The sequence below is a fragment of the Microtus oregoni genome, unplaced genomic scaffold (assembly GCF_018167655.1).
Source record: "Microtus oregoni isolate MIOR12 unplaced genomic scaffold, Mior012 000052F_ref0000163, whole genome shotgun sequence".
NCBI classification, from domain to species: Eukaryota; Metazoa; Chordata; class Mammalia; order Rodentia; family Cricetidae; genus Microtus; species Microtus oregoni.
In genome coordinates this window covers 7,986,763-8,009,957 of record NW_024543828.1, presented here as the reverse complement: position 1 = coordinate 8,009,957, position 23,195 = coordinate 7,986,763, and the positions used below count along the sequence as shown (strand labels likewise).

Sequence of the window (23,195 nt, the reverse complement as noted above, 5' to 3'; positions counted from 1 at the left end):
GATGCAATCCCAGACTACTATATCCAGCCAAACTTTCATTCACTATAAATGGAGAAAACAAAATTTTCCAGGATAAAAACAAATTTAAACAATACGTAGCCACAAATCCAGCCTTACAGAAAGTAATAGAAGGAAAATCACTAACCAAGGAGTCCAACAATGACCACAATAACTCAGACATCTAGAGACCCTTCACCAGCACAACTCATAGAAGGGAAACACACAAACTCTACTACTAAAAAAAAATGACCAGAGTTAACAACCACTGGTCATTAATATCACTTAATATCAATGGGCTCAACTCACCTATAAAAAGGCACAGGCTAAGAGATTGGATAAGAAAACAGGATCCAACATTCTGCTGTCTACAAGAAACACACCTCAACCACAAAGACAGGCACCTACTCAGAGTAAAGGGCTGGGAAAAGGCTTATCAAGCAAATGGACCTAAGAAACAAGCAGGTGTGGCCATACTAATTTCTAAAAAAGTTGACTTCAAACTTAAATCAATCAGAAGAGATGGAGAGGGACATTTTATACTCATAACAGGAACAATTCATCAGGAAGAAGTCTCAATCCTGAATATCTATGCCCCTAATATAAAAGCACCCACGTACGTAAAAGAAACATTACTAAAACTCAAGGCAGCCATCAAACTGCACACACTAATAGTAGGAGACTTCAACACTCCTCTCTCACCAATGGACAGGTCAATCAGACAGAAACCTAACAGAGAAATTAGAGAATTAATGGAGGTAATGAAGCAAATGGACTTAACAGACATCTATAGATTATTCCACCCAAAGAGGAAAGAATATACCTTCTTCTCTGCAGCTCATGGAACCGTCTCGAAAATTGACCACATACTTGGTAACAAAGCGAACTTACACAGTTACAAAAAAATATTAGTAACCACCTGTGTCTTATAAGATCACCATGGATTAAAGTTAGAATTCAACAACAATGCTACCCCCAGAAAGCCTACAAACTCATGGAAACTGAACAGACATCTACTGAACCATACCTGGATTAAGGAAGAAATAAAGAAAGAAATTAAAGTCTTCCTTGAATTCAATGAAAATAAAGAAACAACATACTCGAACTTATGGGACACTGTGAAAGCAGTCCTGAGAGGAAAGTTCATAGCACTAAGTGCCCACCTAAAGAAAACAGAGAAAGCACATATTGGAGACTTAACAGCCCACTTGAAAGCTCTAGAAAAAAAAGAAGCAGACTCACCTAGGAGGAGTAGAAGACTGGAAATAATCAAATTGAGGGCTGAAATCAACAAAATAGAAACACAGAAAACAATCCAAAGAATCAATGAAACAAAAAGCTGGTTCCTGGAGAAAATCAACAAGATAGATAAACCCCTATCCAAACTAATCAAATGAAAGAGAGAGAACACGCAAATTAATAAGATCAGAAATGAAAAGGGGGACATAACCACAGACACAGAGGCAATTCAGAGAGTCATTAGATCTTACTACAAAAGCCTATATGCCACAAAACTGGAAAATGTAAAAGAAATGGACGCTTTTTTAGATAAATACCATTTACCAAAACTAAACCAGGACCAGGTGAACAATCTAAACAGACCTGTAAGTCGCGAAGAATTAGATGCTGTTATCAAAAACCTCCCTACCAAAAAAAGCCCAGGACCAGATGGTTTCAATGCAGAATTCTACCAGAACTTCAAAGAAGACCTAATACCTATACTCCTTAATGTATTCCACAATATAGAATCAGAAGGGTCATTACCAAATTCCTTTTATGAAGCCACAATTACTCTGATACCAAAACCACTCAAAGACTCAACCAGGAAAGAGAACTACAGGCCAATCTCACTCATGAATATCGACGCAAAAATCCTCAACAAAATACTGGCAAATCGAATCCAAGAACACATCCGAAAAATTATCCATTATGATCAAGTAGGTTTCATTCCTGAGATGCAGGGCTGGTTCAACATACGAAAATCTATCAATGTAATCCAGCATATAAATAAACTGAAAGAAAAAAACCATATGATCATTTCATTAGATGCTGAAAAAGCATTTGACAAAATTCAACATCCATTTATGTTAAAAGTCTTGGATAGATTAGGGATACAAGGGTCATACCTAAATATAATAAAAGCTATATACAGCAAGCCGACAGCTAACATCAAATTAAACGGAGAGAAACTCAAAGCCATCCGGCTTAACTCAGGAACACGGCAAGGCTGTCCACTCTCACCATACATTTTCAATATAGTGCTTGAAGTTCTAGCAATAGCAATAAGACAACATAATGGGATCAAGGGGATTCGAATTGGAAAGGAAGAAGTTAAACTTTCGTTATTTGCAGATGATATGATAGTGTACATACGCGACCCCCAAAACTCCACCAAAGAACTTATACAGCTGATAAACAGCTTTAGTAATGTGGCAGGTTACAAGATCAACTCCAAAAAATCAGTTGCCCTCTTATACACAAAGGATAGGGAAGCAGAGAGGGAAATCAGAGAAGCTTCACCATTCATGATAGCCACAAACAGCATAAAATATCTGGGGGTAAATCTAACCAAGGAGGTGAAAGATCTATTTGACAAGAACTTTAAGGCATTGAAGAAAGAAATTGAAGAGGATACCAAAAAATGGATGGACCTCCCTTGCTCTTGGATTGGGAGGATCAACATAGTAAAAATGGCAATTCTACCAAAGGCAATTTATAGATTCAATGCAATCCCCATCAAGATCCCATCAAAATTCTTCACAGATCTTGAGAGGACAATAATCAACTTTATATGGAAAAACAAAAAACCCAGGATAGCCAAAACAATCCTATACAATAAAGGATCTTCTGGAGGCATTACCATCCCTGACTTGAAACTCTATTACAGAGCTACAGTAATGAAAACAGTGTGGTACTGGCATAAAAACAGAGAAGTCGACCAATGGAATCGAATAGAAGACCCTGACATTAACCCACAAACCTATGAACACCTCATTTTTGATAAAGGAGCTAAAAGTATACAATGGAAGAAAGAAAGCATCTTCAACAAATGGTGCTGGCACAACTGGATGTCAACCTGTAGAAGAATGAAAATAGACCCATATCTCTCACCGTGCACAAAACTCAAGTCCAAATGGATTAAAGACCTCAATATCAGTCCGAACACACTGAACCTGATAGAAAAGAAAGTGGGAAATACCCTACAACAGATGGGCACAGGAGATCGCTTCCTATGTATAACCCCAGCAGCACAGACATTAAGGGCAACATTGAATAAATGGGACCTACTTAAACTGAGAAGATTCTGTAAAACAAAGGACACTGTCACTAAGACACAAAGGCAACCTACTGACTGGGTGAAGATCTTCACCAACCCCGCAACAGACAAAGGTCTGATCTCCAAAATATATAGAGAACTCAAGAAACTAGACTTTAAAATGCTAATTAACCCAATTAAAAAATGGGGCACTGAACTGAACAGAGAATTCTCAACAGAAGAAGTTCAAATGGCCAAAAGACACTTAAGGTCGTGCTCAACTTCCTTAGCAATCAGAGAAATGCAAATCAAAACAACTTTGAGATATCATCTTACACCTGTCAGAATGGCTAAACTCAAAAACACCAAGGATAACCTTTGCTGGAGAGGCTGTGGAAGAACGGGTACCCTCATCCATTGCTGGTGGGAATGCAATCTTGTGCAACCACTGTGAAAGTCAGTGTTTCGGTTTCTCAGGAAATTCGGGATCAACTTACCCCTGGACCCAGCAATACCACTCTTGGGAATATACCCAAGAGATGCTCTATCAAATGACAAAAGCATTTGTTCAACTATGTTCATAGCAGTATTATTTGTAATAGCCAGAACCTGGAAACAACCTAGATGCCCTTCAATGGAAGAATGGATGAAGAAAGTATGGAATATATACACGCTAGAGTACTACGCTGCGGTAAAAAACAATGACTTCTCGAATTTTGCATGCAAATGTATGGAAATAGAAAACACTATCCTGAGTGAGGTGTCCCAGACCCAAAAAGATGAATATGGGATGTACTCACTCATAATTGGTTTCTAGCCATAAATAAGGACCACGGAGTCTACAATAGGTGAACCTAAAGAAGCTAAGGAAGAAGGTGAACCGAAGGAAAAACATATAGTTGTCCTCTTCGCTAAGGGAAGTAGACCAAATTTCCGGGGAGAAAATGGAATCTTGGGGGGGGTGGGATGGGGGTAAGGGGAGATGGGGAGAGAAAAGGTAGAAGGGAAGGAGGGGGGACCTGGTAACGGGAGAATTGGGATAAAGGAAAGGTGGATAGGGGAGCACGGAACCACAATTCTTAGTTAAGGGAGCCACTTTAGGGTGGGCAAGCGACTTGATCCTAGAGGGGCTTCCCTAGTGCCCAAGATGAGGTTCCCAGTTAGTTCCTTGGGCATCTGAGGATTGGGAACCTGAAATGACCCTATCCTAGAGCAATACTGACCAATATCTTGCATATCATCATAGAATCTTCATCTGGTGATGGATAGAGATCGAGACAGTGACCCACACAGGATCACTGGACTGAGCTCCCAAGGTCCCAAGGAGGAGCAGAAGGAGGGAGAACATGAGCAAAGAATTCGGGACCACGAGGCGTGCATCCACCCACTGAGACAGAGGAGCTGATCTATGGGGAGCTCCCCAAGGCCAGCTGGACTGTGACCGAAAAAGCATGGGATAAAACCGGACTCTCTGAACATGGCGAACAATGTGGGCTGATGAGACACCAAGGACAATGGCAGGGTTTTTGATCCTACTTAATGTGCTGGCTTTGTGGGAGCCTAGCCAGTTTGGATGTTCACCTTCCTAGATATGGACGGAGAGGACCTAGGACTTAACACAGGGCAGGGAACCCGGACTGCTCTGTGGACTGGAGAGGGAGGGGGAGAGGAGTGGGGGGAGGAGGAGAAGGGTGGGAGGAGGGGGAGAAGGGTGGGAGGAGGGGGAGAAGTGTGGGAGGAGGGGAAGGGAAATGGGAGGCTGGGAGGAGGTGGAAACTTGTTTTTTGTTTATGTTTTTTTCTTCTTTTCGCAATAAAAAAAAATAAAATAAAATTTTAAAGAGATATTCTCTTATAATGTCACTTTGTAGAACTGTTGTAAAACTCTTGTCTAAGAAAATATGGTTGCGGGACACAAAGTCCCAAATGTGTAAGTTTTGTTGAAATAGCATGTGCTCACCTAACACAGAGATAAAAAAAAAAAAACAAAACAAAAAAACAAAAAAAATGTTTTGGTTCTTTTGTCACCAATAAATATAACGGTATGAAAAGAGATAAACATACTTTTAGAAACTGTTCTTGTTTTTATGCAGGAAAACAATGCAAGCCTTCCTATTTAGGTCACAGAAGTTACTGTAAACACTCCAAGGAAAGCTTTTTAATAACAGCCACCCTCAAAGGACCTGGTTTCAACCATGGCATGTCACAGAGTCAATGGAAGGAAGGTCAAGAGAGAAATCTTTTGGATCATAGAAATAAGGATATAAACAACCTCATTTAAATCTGGAAATAGCAAAATGAGACAAAGGAATCTGGATTTGACGATATCGGAAAGGACTTCTGGCTCTACATCACAATTTTTCATTTGATAAAATAATCAGAAAAAAGACGCAAATATTTATTCCATACCTGGATTTTGCTATCATCAGTAAAGGGGACCACAGATTTTCAAACTCTACGTGTGTTAATGTGGAAATGGTCGGACTGGGCTTTGGCCACTACCTTGTTTCCTAACCTCGGATATGTCACTGCTTCTCTGAAGCTTGAGTTTTCTCAAGAATGAGAAGGTTGGACTGAATGAATGACATACAGTGTTCCTTCTAGCCATTAAATCTATGACTCAGAATCTGGGCAGTCAGACATGCTAGTAGATGCTTGTAATCTCAGCATTGGCTGAAGTAAGAGGATAATGATTGAGCTCAAGCTTGGCTATGCACTAAGACTCAGTCATACACACACAGAGGGAGAGAAAGGGAATAGTGGAAGAGGGAGAAAGAGAAATTAAAATCATAAGTAATAAAAAATTTAAAGACCTCAGAAGCAAGCTAGCAGAAAAATAGGCACTTTGAGTAACAGTATTTTTTTTTAGCTATTTGAGTAATAGCTAGAATTGCTAAAGACTTCAATAAGAGATCACTAAGTTTGGCTTTTGTTTCTTTATTTTTAATCAAGCTGCTCTTGATCCCTCAAGAAACATCTTGGTATACTAGAGATAATGCTATTAAAAGAAAAACTTCATCAAACTCTTCCAATATTACAACTGTCTGCCCATTCAGCATTGATATCCAGTCCCTGGTAGAGTTTCTGTAAACTAAGTTTTGTGGTTATATAATTTGCTTCAGAAAAATGTATCCTAGACAAAGTCTTACTCTCAGGAGAGAAGCCATACTCATCTCTTCCATCCAGGTAAACTAAGCAAGTCACCTATGACTCACTAGGTTTTTCACATCCTAAATCTGCACTAAAATCAATACAAGATTGTTCAACGTATTACTTTGTCGCATGTCTGGAGACAATGGCCTCAGAAGAGGAGGTGGACTGCCTCACTTCCTTTTTCTCCTTTTTGTGCATTGTGCCCTTTCAAAGTATGCTCTTTGTGTCATAAATTCAAAAGTTGCTTTTATGTCCAGTGAAGTAGAAGGAGGAAGCTGGGTGTTTTATGAAATGATGAAATCTGTCAAAGTCCCAAAGTCTCTCATGTGATATAAACCAGGTCATCCTATGCAGTCTGAATTTCTGATTCAGAGAAATAGACACCATTTATAACTCAAAGTAACTAGCTGTAATAGGTCAATGCAATTGATTGCTCATGAACCAATTGCAGCACACACTGCTTGATAACCATACATTGAGAAGAGTAGAGGTGAACCTAGGCCGAGCCTGCTCCTCACACTTGCAGTCCAGCCTCCTTAGAGCTACCAACTATGAACAGGACAGCAATACTTAAGAAGAGCCATTCCCTCGTTCATCCCACCTCTTCCTGTTCTAGACTGGCAGAGGAATATCTCTCACCCCTTATCAAGTTAACAGAACGGTCTAGACATGGACATTGGCATTTTCCATCCTAACTTTGTCCAGGGATTTGCCAGCTCTTAACATCCTCTTCAAAACTTTATCCCAGTCCTTTGGAAGAAACCAGGTTTTCTAATTTTTTTTCTATCACCACGTTTTATTAAAGAACAGGCCAATAATAGAAAAATGGTCTGAGAAAGGGGAGGAACAGGAAAAACAGCGAAAGAGATAAAAACATCTAAACATTCTATTCTACCTGTGAGCATGGGAGCGAACTGAGGACCTGAAGCACTCACAACTGACAATAACACTGTGCCTAGATCACAGGGCACTACTTCACCAAACAGTTGGTAATTACTGGAGTGTCTAACCTCCAAAAATCTGTACAAGACTAAGGACTCTGTTCACCAGAAAAGTGCACATTTTCATGCCGTTTATGGGAGCCCTGTGATTGTTTCTGGGACAACTTTTTCCAAACTTACCTGAAATTAAGACTCACCCAGATAGCTAGACAGTGGTAGGTGGCACACGCCTTTAATTCCAGCACTAGAGAGGCAGAGACAGGTGGATCTCTGTGAGTTTGAGGCCAGTTCCAGGGCACCAGGACAAGCTACGGAGAAACCCTGTCTCAAAAAACTAAAAAAAAGCAACCAGATACCCAGATACATACATATCATGTACATAAACATCCACAAACATACAACCATACATGCACACACACACACACACACACACACACACACACACACACAGAGAGAGAGAGAGAGAGAGAGAGAGAGAGAGAGAGAGAGATTGAGATTTACATGTATATGTGTATAAAGCTTCCACTCAGGTCTGCTGAATCAGATTCTCATGGAAGAGCATACATGTGATAAGAGATAATGCTCATGTCCATGTAGGTTGCAGAACCACAGCTTTAGTGGTTCCTGAACTGCAGATCAACACTCTGTGTCTTGCATACATATCATCTGACATCTTTAATAGTTTACCCTAGCCAGAGCCCCAGTAAGTATAAGCACTGAGTGGCAGAGTCCGTCAGACCTCTGTGAGTTCTATGGAGAGAGTTCCAGATCAGGCAGTGTTACAGAGTGAGACACTGTCTCAAAAATCAACAATAATGAAATCTGCTTGACAGGTACAATCGAAAGGGAACAAAAGGCCTCCTACATAGACAGCCTGTATCCCAAACTTAAGCTTGTAATTTATGAACTCTGTGAAAGCAAGGAACCATTATATGTTGTGTTTACTGTTGTCTTCTAAGTGTCTAAAGAAGCACCTGGCACACTGAAGGCTCTATAAATATTATTAAGTAAATCAATCAATTAATAAATTAAAACATAAACTAGTGAATTAGAAATCCTTTAGATTGGTAGTTGACTGTCAGGTACACATACAAATTTACATTTTTTTTTCTATTGTCCACAAGCCCTTTAATAAAAATCCTCTGACTTGAGTAATAAATATGAAAGTCACTATTATTTTAGTAACATTACCAATATTACTAATGACGAAATTCAATAAACTATTTTTCTCTTTGGTCCCTTCCATGTGTTAGTTCACTCAATGTGTAGCAGGGATTCCATGAAATTCCATGTTTCTACTCTACACTGAGAGTAGAGACAGCCTTGACATACTAGAAACCCTGACTCAAGAATTCAAAAGAGTGTAATAAGAACTACAAACACCAGAATTGCAATTTGTTTAACTCATCCCCCAGTTAAACCTCCTGCGTCTCAGAGTTAAATATATTTATACACAATACCTGGCTTTGTTAATAGATAGGGAAGTAAGAGACATATGGAATGGTTCTCACCCTAGTTTGGGCCCAAAATGTATGTAAATCTCTGGTGATTTTTCCATATTTTATAAATTTTATGTTATTTTATTTTTATTCTGGTGAATAGTTGAACATAAATCTAGGCCTTATAGCAAGGGTCCCTGATAACATATTCTTAAAATAATCATGTAAGATAATTATAAGTATTTATAGCTCATAGTAATTGGAGTTTAGAAAACAAATAATAGAGAAATTTAAATACGAGCTGAAGTCTCTAAAATCCATGTTTTCAATGAGACATCCATTTTTATACAGAAGATGTAAAGTAGCAGTTGTCACAAAAAGTGTTAGTGATATTTTACCCGGGTGATTGCTGCCTTTCTCATGGCTTTGGGTGGATAGTGGCTTTTATTTGTCATATGTAACTTATTTTTGTATAGGTTCACTGGTGTTCTGCCTGCATGTATGTCTGTGTCAGGGTGTCAGAAGTTCTGGAACTGGAGTTCCAGACATGTGTGAATCGTTATGTGGGTGCTGGGAATTGAACCTGAATCCTCTAGAAGAACAGCCTTCTCTTAATGGATGAATCATCTTTTCAAACCTGAGTGTGTAGTTTCAATGCCATTTACAGAAATCTAGGGAGGGTGTTGAACATTGTTACTAGGTGACACATTTATTGAACACTTGTTTTGTGAGGAGATCTCAAGTTAATAGGGTCAAAAAGATAGAAGCATGAGCTAGATATCTGGAGTCATTCACACATACTGTCAAATGGTAATCTACAGACTAGTTCAGGGAGCAAGCAGCTCCTGTTCCATGAGAAAAGACTCTCTGGAGAATGAAAGACTTCCTGAAGAAGAAAAGTTAAGCTTGCATTTGAAGGGCCATACAATATAGAAAGAATACGGATAATACAGGGCAAGGAACTGGAGCAGAAATGCCAGTTTGAAGTTAATCAATAGCAATATTTTATTCATGTTACGTTACAACATTAATTATATATTTATGTATGTATCCATTGAAAATTGAGAATATGAGTAGAAACTATGAATATCTAAATGAACTACCTAAAGCAGTGGTTCTCAATCTTCTTAAAGCTCTAACTTTTAATACAGTTCCTTATATTGTGGTGACCCCCAACAATAAAATTATTTTCTTTGCTACTTCATAATTGTAATTTTGCTTATGTTATGAATCATAATGTAAATATATATGTTTCCAATTGTCTTAGGCAACCCCTGCTAAAGGGTAGTTCAAACCTACAAAGGGGTTGCAACTCACAGGCTGAGAAACATTGACCTAAAGGTTCCTTTGGGAGAGGGGCCAGATGGGGATGGGATCCAGAACATGGTACACACTAGAGAAACACTCAACCAATGAGCTATATTTCCATTCCTTTGTGTATATTCCTAAAGGATTATTCTAGGATTATTTCTGTTGTGTATTTAGGCATATGACTAGGTGTCCATGTGTCTTTAATTTTGAACTTGTAGTTTTATGTGTGCATTTATGTACTATAATTTATGCAGTATATAACTTATAAGGAGTCCAATGAGGAGGATCTCAAGGAGGTGTAGGAAAAAAACCTTTGATTCACAGTCACAAAATTACCATCTGTCTCTTTTATCATAATCAAGTCCTCACCCAATACACACTACAAATGATGACAGATTCAAGACAAAATATCATCCTAATGTATGGGGCCTGGCAGAAATGAAGATATCCTAAAGAGATATATGTGCCTCCCAATCTGACTGTTTTACTATTAAAACAATAGACCCCAAAGAAACGAACACTGCCCCAAGAAACTCATGCTGGCAGAAGGAAAAGACACCAGCCACAGTCCTAATAACCTGTCAGACAGACCACCTTATAAGAGGAGACTGAAGCCCAGATACAAATGGTCCTTGGTAGTCAGGGCTACACCTTGACCAGGCCTCTTAGATGTGAAAGTCCTTGGCCTTCTGTTTAAACTCAAGGCAGATTTGAAGAGCCTAAATCTTTTTGCCCTTTTCACTATGTGGCCATATTAAATAATCAATCTCCTTGTTCCACTTTCTACTATTGAGTCTTTTAATTGGCTTATTAAGGTTGAGGGCACAGGCTGTTTAATGACACAAACATATAATGGAAGAAAAATTAGGAGGTTAATGGTTAATAGTGTGTGATTCTACACACAGTTAAAATTATCAATGTCTATGAGTGTGTTCAACATGCACAAAAAAAGACTGGAAAGAAAATATTTTTAAAAGTCAATCTGCAAATGAAACCTTGATTGATATTTTCTTTGTGTATTTATGATAGTCCAAATTGTCCTCAGCGAACATGCGTTATTTTGTAATCTCAACAAAGCAACGCAATGAAACATAAGCAACATAAAATCACAAATAAATTCAAAAGAGCTGGGAGCATTTTGCTCAAGATGCATGTTCAGTTTTGGAACAGCTAGCATTAAGCAGAATACAGAATGCAAAAGCTATAGCATTGGCCAAGCCATAACTTCCAGGCTCTCTCTGCTGTTTTGGCCTTTTGTCTCTGGTCTTTGAGGTGCCCAGCAAGTGTGTCAGAGAGCTAAGTACCGGGGTGGAGACAGGGAGAAAGGCAACTCCTCCAGTCCACCCCAGGGCTGGGGCTGCAAATGTTAACGCCTGTCCCAGGTCTCCCGTCAGCTGGAGCGCACTGGAATCCAGAGTATTCGCTGCTACAGGCAGAGATTTCTAAGTTCAAAACAAAGGCTTCCTGGCCTGAACCTGCAGCAACTGCTCTTTGTGACCCTTCCACTCCAGCGGGTCACGGGTCACATCATAGGCATGAAGAGCAAGGGGTCAAAACCCTCTGCTGCCCCTGCTGTCTGCTGCTGCCTGGAAGGAGCTTTGTCATGCTGGGCACCATGCAGCTCCTCTCCAAGTTTCACCTTTGGTGACACAACTTTTCCGTGTTTCTTTTTTAGGCACCTGCCACATCACGAGGTTAATGAGCACGCTGAGGTTTGTAATAAAACTGCCTGCCAGATACATGGCGACTGCGGGACATTGCTTGACCAGACCTTACAGCAGGGCTGCCTGACCGCCCAGTTCCCAGCAACTTGGAAAACAAGTGCTCCCTGGAAAGAGAGCATGGAAGGTGTGCCTTGCCCTGTTTCCAAGAGAATGGCTCGCATTGTTCTGTGAGCTCTGAAAACCAGTGCAGATCCTAGAGCTCTTGGAAGACTTAACATTTGATAAACCCCCCAAGGGGAGAGGCAAGCATACACACAGAGAATCAAAGGAGAAATAAGCAGGTCAATTCTCAATGCTTTCAAAGTCTGGTTTGAAAAAAAAAAAAAACGATTCTGAAAATATCTATGGGCATATTCAAGAACTGCATTCAGCCTGCCTTCTTTGGGTTGTTTACTTCTACTTTTATCAGCAAGATAAATATTTTAAGAACTCGAGCTGTTTACTAATCCTCAGTTTCAGAGCAGTTGAAATGCTACCTACACTATCTGGAGGGATTTCAGAAGAGCTGGGTCTCGTGTTTGTTATTAAACTTACCTATAACCACTCAATAGACCTGTCACTGTTAATTATGGCTGTTAAACATAGGTTGCTGCAGCGCAGAGGAAAACATTACATGATTCCCAACTTTGAGGACTATAATTAATATGCTTGTTCAAAGCGGGTGTCTCTGTTAACAAGGTATATTTTTGGAAATATTATCTAACTGAATGCAGCACAAATAGTATGAAAACTAAAGCTCACATTTTAATTCTTCCATTTAAAATTAGTTATATAATAAGTAGTGAAAAGTTTATTCAATACAACTCCATTTCAAGGAAGTGGGGGCGATTTCACTCACTGCCGTTAATATAGCTATCAAGTGAGAAAAGCCAGAAATGAGACTCTTTCAATTAGCCTAGTGCACACAAAGGAAGCACATTCAGTTAATATATCCAGTGACATCTGTTGACAAGAGCAGGAAGGAGAAAAAATAGAGAGGGAGGGAGAATTGAAGAAGACCTACTAGGGAAATGAAACATATGATTCTGATGATCAGCAGACTGAAATCATATACCGTGTAATGAAAAATAAAATAAAACAAGTGTAGTTTTATTCAACACTGAATTAAGAAGTGTGTGCTCAAGTACATGGGTAAAAATTTCCCAGATACAGCGCTGGAAAATTGTGCTATTGTATTCAAACTAACAACTGCTTAACTGTTGATAGCCATAGTCAAAAGGCCAATTCTCTACCACAAGGGCTCAGGGAAATGGGCAAGTGATGTGAAACATACTTTGCAAAGTGAGAACTTAGAATATCCAAGGGCGGTAGGGAAAGAAAGCACAGCTTTTATCGTAGCAACTGGTTTCTTCAACTGCTGCAGTCCAAGGCCCACCACAGTACACTACATAGCAGCAGCAACAACAACAAAGATCAGATGTGCTCCATTGTAGACCCACAATAGTATAACAACCATGCATGTCTGAACACATTCCCCCTAATTACATCTATGATGATGGATATGCCTAAACTTACATTTGTGGAGATCAGGACTTGAAAGGATGTAGATGTGCTGTCTAGGGATACAGCATATAACATAGTGCTGAGCAAGTAAATGCGTCCTCAGACAAACCTGGCTCAAATCCTCATTCCGTTATCTTTTTTATTTTAAAAGCATACACATAAAACCTTTTATAAAGTGGAAGTTGAACTTATTTCATAGTAATGAACCAGTTCCAAGTACATTTAAATTAATGTGTGTGGACATCATAAAAGTCAGAATGGTTTTCCTGAGAGACCTGCGTTCTGGCTTAGACCTTGTCAGTAGAACCACAGAGTCAGTACAGGCTGACAATGACATCAGACTAGACTGGCAACAGCATGGTCATTTTCATAGGTAAGCATTATAGAACATGAAAGGTATAGAGTAAGAACCCCTTTAGTAACCGTTCCCAGTCTTTGGACAATCATTCTGACATCTTGATGAGTGACATCACACAGATTGCTTCTACCTCAGTTTTTCCATCTTTCAAAAGTGAGGAAACTATGTATATTCTATCTTGCATAAATTATTATAAAGATTTTGTCAAGTATTTCATGTGAAAACCCTGGCATCTGGTTTTAGGATGCTCAATGAAAATTGTACCTTCTACGTATAGAGGCATTAAAAACTAACCGACCACTGATAAGTGTTTCATTTAAGTTAAAGCTTTGACTCTGGTGGTCCTGAGTTACAATATAAATATGTTCAGGTGTGTATCATATTAAACCACCAACAGGCAACGACAGAGTCTTTCTCCAGTGTACTGCCTTCTGACAAGACAACAAAGCAAGAATTTGACATAGCATAACATAATATAAAATAACAGAACATCGTATAATCGTGCTTTTGTTTTACCATTTGGTTTACTTGAAACATGACTTCACTGTATAACCTCAATTGGCATTAAATTCCAGAACCTCTGTGTGAGCATTACATCCCAGATAGAAAGGTGTGACTCGAGGGCCTTACACTCTGACTTTATGTTCCGAGTGCTAGGATTACAAGGATGTAGCACTATACATGGAAGAACCAATGACCTTTGGTGGACTTATACGGCACATCATTCAACAGTCATATAGTGCATACCAATCACTATTTATTTGGCTACCATAAAAGCTAAAAATGAACTGGATAGATGACTTAGAGCAATGGTTCTCAACCTTCCTAATTCTGTAACCCTTTAGTACAGCTCCTCATGTTGTGCTGACTCCCAACCATAAAATTATTTTTGTTGCTATTTCATAACTATAATTTTGCTACTGTTATAACTGTAATGTAAATATCTAATATTCAAACCCTGTGAAATGGTCATTTGACCTCCAAGGGGGTTCCGACCCACATGTTGCGAACCACTAGCTTAGAGGCTGAGTGCTTGCTACTGTTCCAGAAGACTAGTGTTTGATTCCAAGTATTTACATTGGGCAGCTCACAATTGCCTATAATTCTAGTTTCAAGGCATCTGACATCCTCTTCTGGCCATGTGGGCAAATGTACTCACATACATATATACACACTCAACACACACATATATAACATACATATAAATAAAAATAATTTTAAATGTATAGTTCAATCGATCAACAGATAGGTAGTTAGATGATAGATAGATAGATAGATAGATAGATAGATAGATAGATAGATAATCAGTGCCACAATGTATAAAAAGACTTAATGAGATAAATAAAAATAAAATATGCCTAATAAGTAGCAAGTACTCAATAATGTAGGTGCTACAATAATAATGATTGTGATGTTTAGTGTTTTTCAGTAGTTGAACTAGAACATGCTGCCTGAAGGATTTCTCTGCCTTGTCTAGGTAATCCAATAACTACTTTTTATTGTCTTACCAAGTATAAAACTATTAAGTGCCCTAGGGCGAGGCAGAGTAAGGTCTTCAAAGAAACAAGAAACAAGAGAACAAGACAAGGAGTAGTATCAACAAGGAGGAAGTACGCTGAAAGGTGAGGTGGTGGCTTGTCATATACCAAACACTACAACGCACTTTGGTATCTGACAAATGTGTACTGATAGTAAGAGAAGTCAACACAGCAGTTATTCTTTGACTTGAAAGAGTCATGAAAGAATAGGGTAGGTTGACAACATTCCAGATATCACACTAGTGCTGATTATATGGATGTGAATATTTCTCAAAATTCATCAACATGCATCCTTCAGAGATGTGCATGTTACTACAGTAAACCTGAAGAACCAAAAAGGATGTTGGGTTCATACTATATTTTCATTGACTATTTCATAATTTGGCTTCTAATCAGCTCTAACTTTCATCAGTTTCTTCCTTTCTTCCTTTTTTCCTTCCTTCTTTCCTTCCTTCCTTTCCTTCTTCCTTCCTTCCTTCATTACTTCCTTCCTTCTTTTCTCTCTCTCTCTCTCTCTCTCTCTTTCTCTCTCTCTCTTCCTTTCTTCCTTTTTTCTTTCTTTCTTTCCTCCCAGGTTCTGCTGACAGGATACATAAAGAACAGACATTCATAATTAGAAATCCTTTTAAACCAAATCTGATGTCTCGGCAGACAGGCCAAGCAAGTACCCCAACTCAGACCAGACCTATTGCACTCTCTACAATGTCAATAAAACCATACTTCAGCAAAAAGTCAAGGGTACTGCCAGATTTAAGAGAACCAACAAGGAAAACATTAGCCTCTAGCCTTAGCCTTTGCCAAAGGTCATTCGTCAGGGACACTAATACCATTTCCATTTGAAGTTGAAAGCTTAAATGAATGTAACAGAGACAGAGTCAAGGGAAGGCATGAGACCTCCCCTTACAGTAATCTCAACATTCAGTAATTATAATTTATGCTTAATGTTTATTGAAACTAAGATTTCTTAACAAAATAGTTCCTTATTTTTGACCATACCTCAAGATCAGGAATATATCTCTTTAGAAAAAAAAATAACCCCCTCATTTTCAAGGTAAATAATGTAGAAAACATTTCTCTGGGAAAAATAAATGGCCATCCACTCAAAAGAAATTAAAGGTAAGTACTGGAATAGTACTATAAGGGACTACTATAATTTAAAAAAATGTGAATTTGCCTACATATAAACTTGAATGCACCCTAAAATTGTTTCATCGAGATATGACATCCAGTCAGGCATGGTAGCATACACATTTAGTCACAACACTTAGAAAGTAGAGGCAGAAGCATCATCAATTCTAGGCCAGCCTGGATTTCACAGAATATTCAAGATTAATTTTCAAACTTATCTCATAAAGAACAAAAGAGAAGGGAAAAATGACAAATATAAGATATAACCAAATTTCCTTGCCTTGTATACCATAAATAAATAACCTATTTTTCAAGTTAAACATGAATGACGCTACACAGAACAATGTAACCTACTGAAACCTACTCCTCAGCCTGCACTGATAAGCTGTAGTGACAACTGTGTCTTCTGAATAGAACAGTGTGCAACAATGACTATACAAAATGAGTTACCTAGATATCTGTGTTCTGTACTAATTGTTAAGATTATATTATGTGCCTTATCATCACACCTAAAAGGTAATGTTTAGCTGGGCACAGTAGCAGACATGTAGGTTCTGCTTTACCCATCAGTCTTTAATCCATGTGTTTCTTCTGCTTTGAATTGTTTAATCTTGGCAATTATTGTCCATTCCTTTCAAATTTCTCAACTCCAAAAATATAAGCCATAATGGAGTAGACACTAAAAAGCCTTTTTATTGGCTATATTTGAGGAGCTGCAACACATTCTGGTTGTTCTATGTTGATTGTAATTCCCAGAATGAGGAGTTGATTTGGACATAAAACAGCACAGCTGCAGAGAAACCTGAAATCTTAACAGTTTCAGCTTCCTACTCACGGCTTCAAAATGAGCCTTCTGACTTACCATCCAAACTCAGATTCCAATGTCCTCTCCCCTTAACCTATCTTCACAACTACTACAAATCTATATCCCTGACATAAGCACGGTCCTCAGCGACTTCTTTCTTGTCACAGCCCATACCCTGCTTCACTTATGACTTAACCCAATATCTATTTCCACTCCAGATTCACCCTTATCACTAGCCCTAGGATGCAGCCTGGCCCCTCTTAATGACTTGGCTGCTATTCTAAAGGGACTTCATGAAAACGGTAGTAAGACAGGGAGAAGTTACAGCATCTTTATCCTCTGCTTTAACTTGCTTCCCCTTCTAGCTTCTGTGTATGTAAATAAAGAAGCTGTACATATCCAGAAATAAGAAAGAAGAAAATCTGGCAACTGTGTCTGCTCATGTCTACCCTGTACCCCCAAAGCAGTCAAACACTTTTGATTAGAGACCAATCCTGGCATACCATCTTCCTGAAGCTGCAATCACCACATTCACCACAGAAGAGACTAAGGGGCTCATGGTAACTGTCTACAAACCTTGGGTCTATGATAGAATGATGGAAAAAACAATTAAACTAATCTCTACATGAGCAATAGATTATGATCACTGTTTTTTAAATAAGAGGTCATCTAAGTCAGGACTTCTTGCCAGTGAGCACCTGCTCTAAACACCTACTTTGCTTGGCCCAAGAGTAAGGCTGACAGTAGGTGTCAGTGGCCAAGATGACCTTTGGTGATGGAATTCAGAATTCAAGCCATGTTATGCTGATTGACTAACCACAAAGTCCTCTGCTTCTTTGGGTATGGTAGAAAGACTACTAGAACTGTCCAGCAAGGAAAGGAAAATGAGATGGGGCCATACGTCTCACAATCTAGTGTATAACAACAGCTATGCAAGTGGATAGCATGGAATTGGCCTCTGTCACATAGTGGCCACCATGAACTCAAGTGATGCAAATGCTCTCACCAGAGAACCCACAGTCTGTGTGACTTTCAAACTTGCCTGCAGCTGTAGGACTAAGCACAAAGAAAAGTGTGGTTAAATCAACACATCTAAGTCCAAATATGTTGCAATGACTCAAATGAGCGATTTGGAATAAAGTATCACCTAGTACTTTTACGTGATTCTTGAAGTCATTTGGTATCTATTGTCTGCTACAAGTTGTTCAGTGCCACAGAACAGCTGCCATAAATTGGACACAGCTCTGAGTACTTTTCTAATACCAGAGTATTGATAGAGCTGATGTGATATGACAGAAAAGGGTGATCAAAAACCATGCAAATATCTGTTTGGATAAATAAATGTTAGACATTTTATTTCCTTGTGAAGGAAATACATCATCTTGTTCAAGAACTACATGACCTAAACGATACACCTAGATAAACTTTAAAGTATATGAAAAGCATACATTAGTACAAAAGGTTACTAGCTATTCAAGAGGTCCTTTTAATAAATTTCAAATAGAATCAAGTACTCTACCCTGCCCTCTCCCAGAAAGAAAAGTCTAGCCTATCTGGTTACAATTTTTAAAAGTATTACCAAAATTCACAAGCCTTGGCCCAAAGAGTTGAAGGACATTACAAAAAAAAAAAAGACATTCGATAATTTATATGCTCTAAATACTATGCTTCTTTTTCTTTGCTTGGGGTGAGGCTTTGTCTTTCATGAAGGGGAGTGCTTTTTGTTTTTAATTTTTAAGTTTTTTGTTTGTTTTTTAGACATAGTTTCAATTTGTAAGACAGACTGGCGTTAAACCTGCCTCGATCTCTGGAATAGTGAGCTTACAAGTGACAATCACTACACCCAGCCCAAACCCCATTTCATTCAGTCGTACAAAATAAGCTACTGATCACTCACTATGTGTGATTGAGAAAGTCTAGAAATGTGGTGCTCTATAATAATCTTCAATGTAGTGATGATAGGCTGTGGGCATGAGCCCCAAATGATAGGGTGGGAGGATGAATTTAAATGAGCAGTAGGCTGCAAAACATATTACCAAGTTCATTCAAGCTGCTACTAAATTATTTGACTTGATTCAATCATTTGTCGCAGCATCATTCAAAATTAAATGTATTTTTAAAATATCTATTAAATGTTTGATCCCATATCTTACTATGTTACAAAGATTATGCTAATGAACACCTGAGATTTGAAAATGACAAATGTGACTTATATATAGGAAATTTGAAAATAACCAAATCTCTTCACTGTGTAAATAAATTTTATTGGTTAAAACAATGAGTAGATCTGATATTATTCATCTCCAAAATTATCTTTGTCATATAAAATACTTGAAAGGAGGGGGAGGGAACTAACAAATACTTGACATCCACTATTTAAAACACTCTCTGAAGTCAACAACTAACAGCGTGGCTGAAATGGCAATCTTGATTTTAACCAGAAGAAAATCCCCACTTCCGCAGGAAAGTAAATTCCCTTCTATCAATTTTCCCAATTAAATTAATTTTTCTAATTCCAACCACAATTCTAATGGCTAATTATAGGATCCCTACAGAGAGGCCTGTGTTTTCAAATGTGATGAGGCAACATAAGGAAATGTCATGACATACGCCTGGCAAGAAGATTTCATTACTGAGTTACAGAGACCTGTGCTCCTCTTTCGAGACGTGCTTATCCATTCTGAACAACTGCAAATTATATACCTAAAACAGCAAGTCGTTTTCTGTGAATGAATTTGGCTCAGGATCCTTCAAATGTAGCGGGAAACAAACCCTGCTAGAAATAAGGAAACGAAGTTCCAACAAAAAAGTTGAAGTAGTCCCAGTTTCAGACGGGAGTGAGGTACCTGGAGCAATCAGACTGCAAAAGCCTTGAGGTTGCCTTTCCCTCTCTCAGCTCTAGGTGGAAAATGACACCTGAGGGGAAGGTATTGGGCTGTTGCTCAACCATAAAGTGCTATCCTCACCTTAAGACCCTCATATATAATCTCCAGCATGTCAAAAATAAATGTCCAGGACCCTTCAGTCGCTTTTCCTTATCATGAAGGTATCTTTGCGAACTCTCACGATTAAGAGAGCGCCGGAAACGTGGAAACTGCACTTCTAGTCTCAGAACTTAGTGTTACAGTTAGTATGTGTGTCCTAAACGACCACCATGTCGTTTGAGTGGGTCCCCATACCTTAAGTTGACACCTCTGACCCTTCCGACAACAGATTTAACCGACCACAAACTTCCGGAGCCTTTAGTCAACTGCTTTGCCTAGTGGGAATAGAAGCAGCTCCACTTAGAAATAAGGATAAAGGCCCTGAACTGAAGAAGACTTTGACGAATTTCCCAAGGGGTGGGCTGGCGCTACCCTAGAATCTCCTGAAAAAGTAAGCTCTGAGAGAACCTGAAGAGAAGAGAAAGGGGGATGGGGAAAGCCTGGGAGGCAAAGAACCCTAGGGTTCAGGGAAGAATTAAACTCCCCCCTCCCGCCCTCCCATCAACAAGAGCTGGAGTTCTCCCCACTCCCAGGTGCTGAAAATCCACCTCAACAGCAGTGAGTCTTTGCCTTTGAGGGTGCATGTGGTCCTTAGTACCTAGCCCACCCCAGCGCCTACTGTGACTCTCCAGACACTTGCATCTGAGCTTAGGGCTCGCCCACACCTCCTCCCTGTGCCTGTTTCTGTGCCCTAGTCCTCAAGGCTGCTTCCTCCAGTTTGCTGGGTCCTCAGCAAGGAGACCATTACTAGGAGCTGGTATAGCGGAGGACACCCCTTCCTTTTCTTGAGTTCGTCCCAGCCTTAGCCTACTCTGCTGCACGTCCCCATCCTGCCTGCGGGAGGCCCCAGGCCGAAAAGTACACTCTAGGGGACATGGGACCAGAGGCGCCTTGGGCCAAGTAGTTGTATCCCTAGCAGCTGAGAAAAGGGACTGTGCCTTCCTGCAGAGGCCCACTACCACCAGGCACTAGTGGCAAGGGGACAAGAGCCTTTGTTCTCCCGGGGCTTGGCAAGGCTGCGCTACTGAGGCGCAACGCGGGCGGCGCCAGGGTATCCAGATTGCTCACTTTTGCACGCGGCATGTCAAAAGGTGCACATTCCTTTTCTGCTTTCTCCTTTGAATGGGATGGGTAGGAAGTTGGGGAGTAAGGGGTGTGAGGTGAAAAGAAGCATGGGGGAGGGGTTCTGCATATGGGCCAGGCTCTTTGTTTGCATTGGGGGAAGGGAGAGGGGGGTTGAACATGGGTCTGAGCTTGGACCTTGAGAGTGGGACAAATTCCTGAGTATGTCACCATGTTGCACCCGCGCAGCACACATATGCACACACACTCTCTGGAGTGTCTACACACACACACACACACACACACACACACACACTTAGACACACACACTCAGATATACACACACGCACAGACAGACATACACAGACACACCGACACACACACACACACACACGCACACACACACGCACACATACAGGCAGGCATTCAGTATGTAGCAGGCAGCACGGTTCCTGGCGCTCCAGGCTGCAGCAGCTTCCTCTACCCGCAGCGCCGCCACCATGCGTTCAGAGTGGCAGTGGAGGAGATTTGATGCACTCGAGGGGCCACAATTCCGCTAAGAAGGAGGGAAAGTGTTGCAAACCCACACTCTCTCAGAGGCACTGACCTCCTGGGTTTTTGTCCCGGGTCGCAGAGGTCATGGGCAGCTTAGGGTCTGGCAGGGAGACTAGGAGCCACCGGGCGGCGCGCACACAAGGGGGGCGAGGGCAACCGAGCAAAGGAAGGGAGGACTGGCCAGTGGGCTTACCCTTAGAAGCATCTTTCTCCTCTTTGGGCTTGGTCACCTTTCCACTCATAGATCCCAGCTTGCTTGACAAGGTTCGTCCAGAAGAAGGAAGTCCTCGCCGAGCGGGCTGGACTTGGGAGAGCGCTTAGGGCGGCAAGTCGCGACCGCGAGCTCTCAGTGTGGCTCCGGGCAGAATCCGCTCTTCCCCACTGCTGTCGCTGCTGCCGCCTGCGAGAGAGTGGGGAGGAAAAGAGAGGGGTGAAGGAGGAGCCGCCGCCCGAGCCCGAGCGACTGGCCGCGGGAGGAGCCGCTCGCCGCGCTCCAGAAGTGCAGAGACAAAGCGGTGCGGCCGCTGCTTCAGCGCCCCACCGCTCCTGCCAGTCCGCGGACAGCTGCGCTCTGCTAGCTTGGGGCACCCGGGAGGCGCGCCCGGGACTCCCCGGCTTCGCCGCTGGCCTGCGCGGGCTCCGTGCGGGTCGCTCGCTCCGCGGGCACTGGCCACGCAGGGAGTTGCCTGGGTGGGCTGCCCAAGCTCTGACGGGCTGCTTTTCCCCGCCTCTCCCAATCTGCTGCGGGCCGCCAACTAAATCAAAATAAAACCCCCGAGGAAGGTTTAAAAAAAAATCAAAACAAAGACGAAAATATTCACTTAAAATTAACGAGTCTCCCCGAAAGGGAAATGTTTGAACATGTGATGAGCAACATGTGAGCCTGTTACACCGCAGAGCCGCTCAGCTTCTCACCTGCGGGGATTCGGAAAGGGAGGATCGCCTCTCTCTAATCCATTTTCAGGTTCCTGTCTTTTGGCTAAAAGAGGGGCTCCAGTTGCTGGCTGGCAGATAAGCGGGAACCGACGACCCTTACCTGTTCTCTCTCTACACCCACACCCCCTTGGAGCTCGCCTGCTCCCTCGCTGCCGCTCTCCCGGCAAAGAACTCTCCGATCCCAGAGAGCCACAAATCAGCACTGGGGTGCATTCTATATAAACGACAAGGTGTGGGCACGCGGGGGGAGGGAGGGGGCGGCGAGGGCGGGGCCCCACAAAGCCGCCTGCCGGCTGTAGTAAAAGCAGAGCTCGGCAGGGGCGCGCCAACGTCAGCTGCCGCCTAGCAAAAGCCTGGCAGCCCAAAGGAGTCCGGCGAGCAAGCGCCCGTTTTAGCGGTGTGTCCCCTTTCCGTTTGGACAGGCAGGGCTCTCCTGTACTACCACAGGGGGTTCTCCCAAGCCAGGAGTCCCCAGCCTCCACTCTTGTTACACCCTAGACTTCTAG

General features: G+C 41.1%; 1 protein-coding gene across 1 annotated transcript in view; it reads right to left on the bottom strand.

The window, feature by feature from the left end:
- Nucleotides 1-22,095, bottom strand: part of LOC121437524 (fibroblast growth factor 13) — a 509,730-nt gene extending 487,635 nt beyond the window's left edge. Inside the window, exon 1 of the mRNA XM_041637389.1 lies at nt 21,947-22,095. Coding sequence (XP_041493323.1) covers nt 21,947-21,995 — 49 coding nt within the window. The 5' untranslated portion in view covers nt 21,996-22,095. The remainder of the gene's footprint in view (nt 1-21,946) is intronic.
- Nucleotides 22,096-23,195: the final 1,100 nt, after the last annotated feature.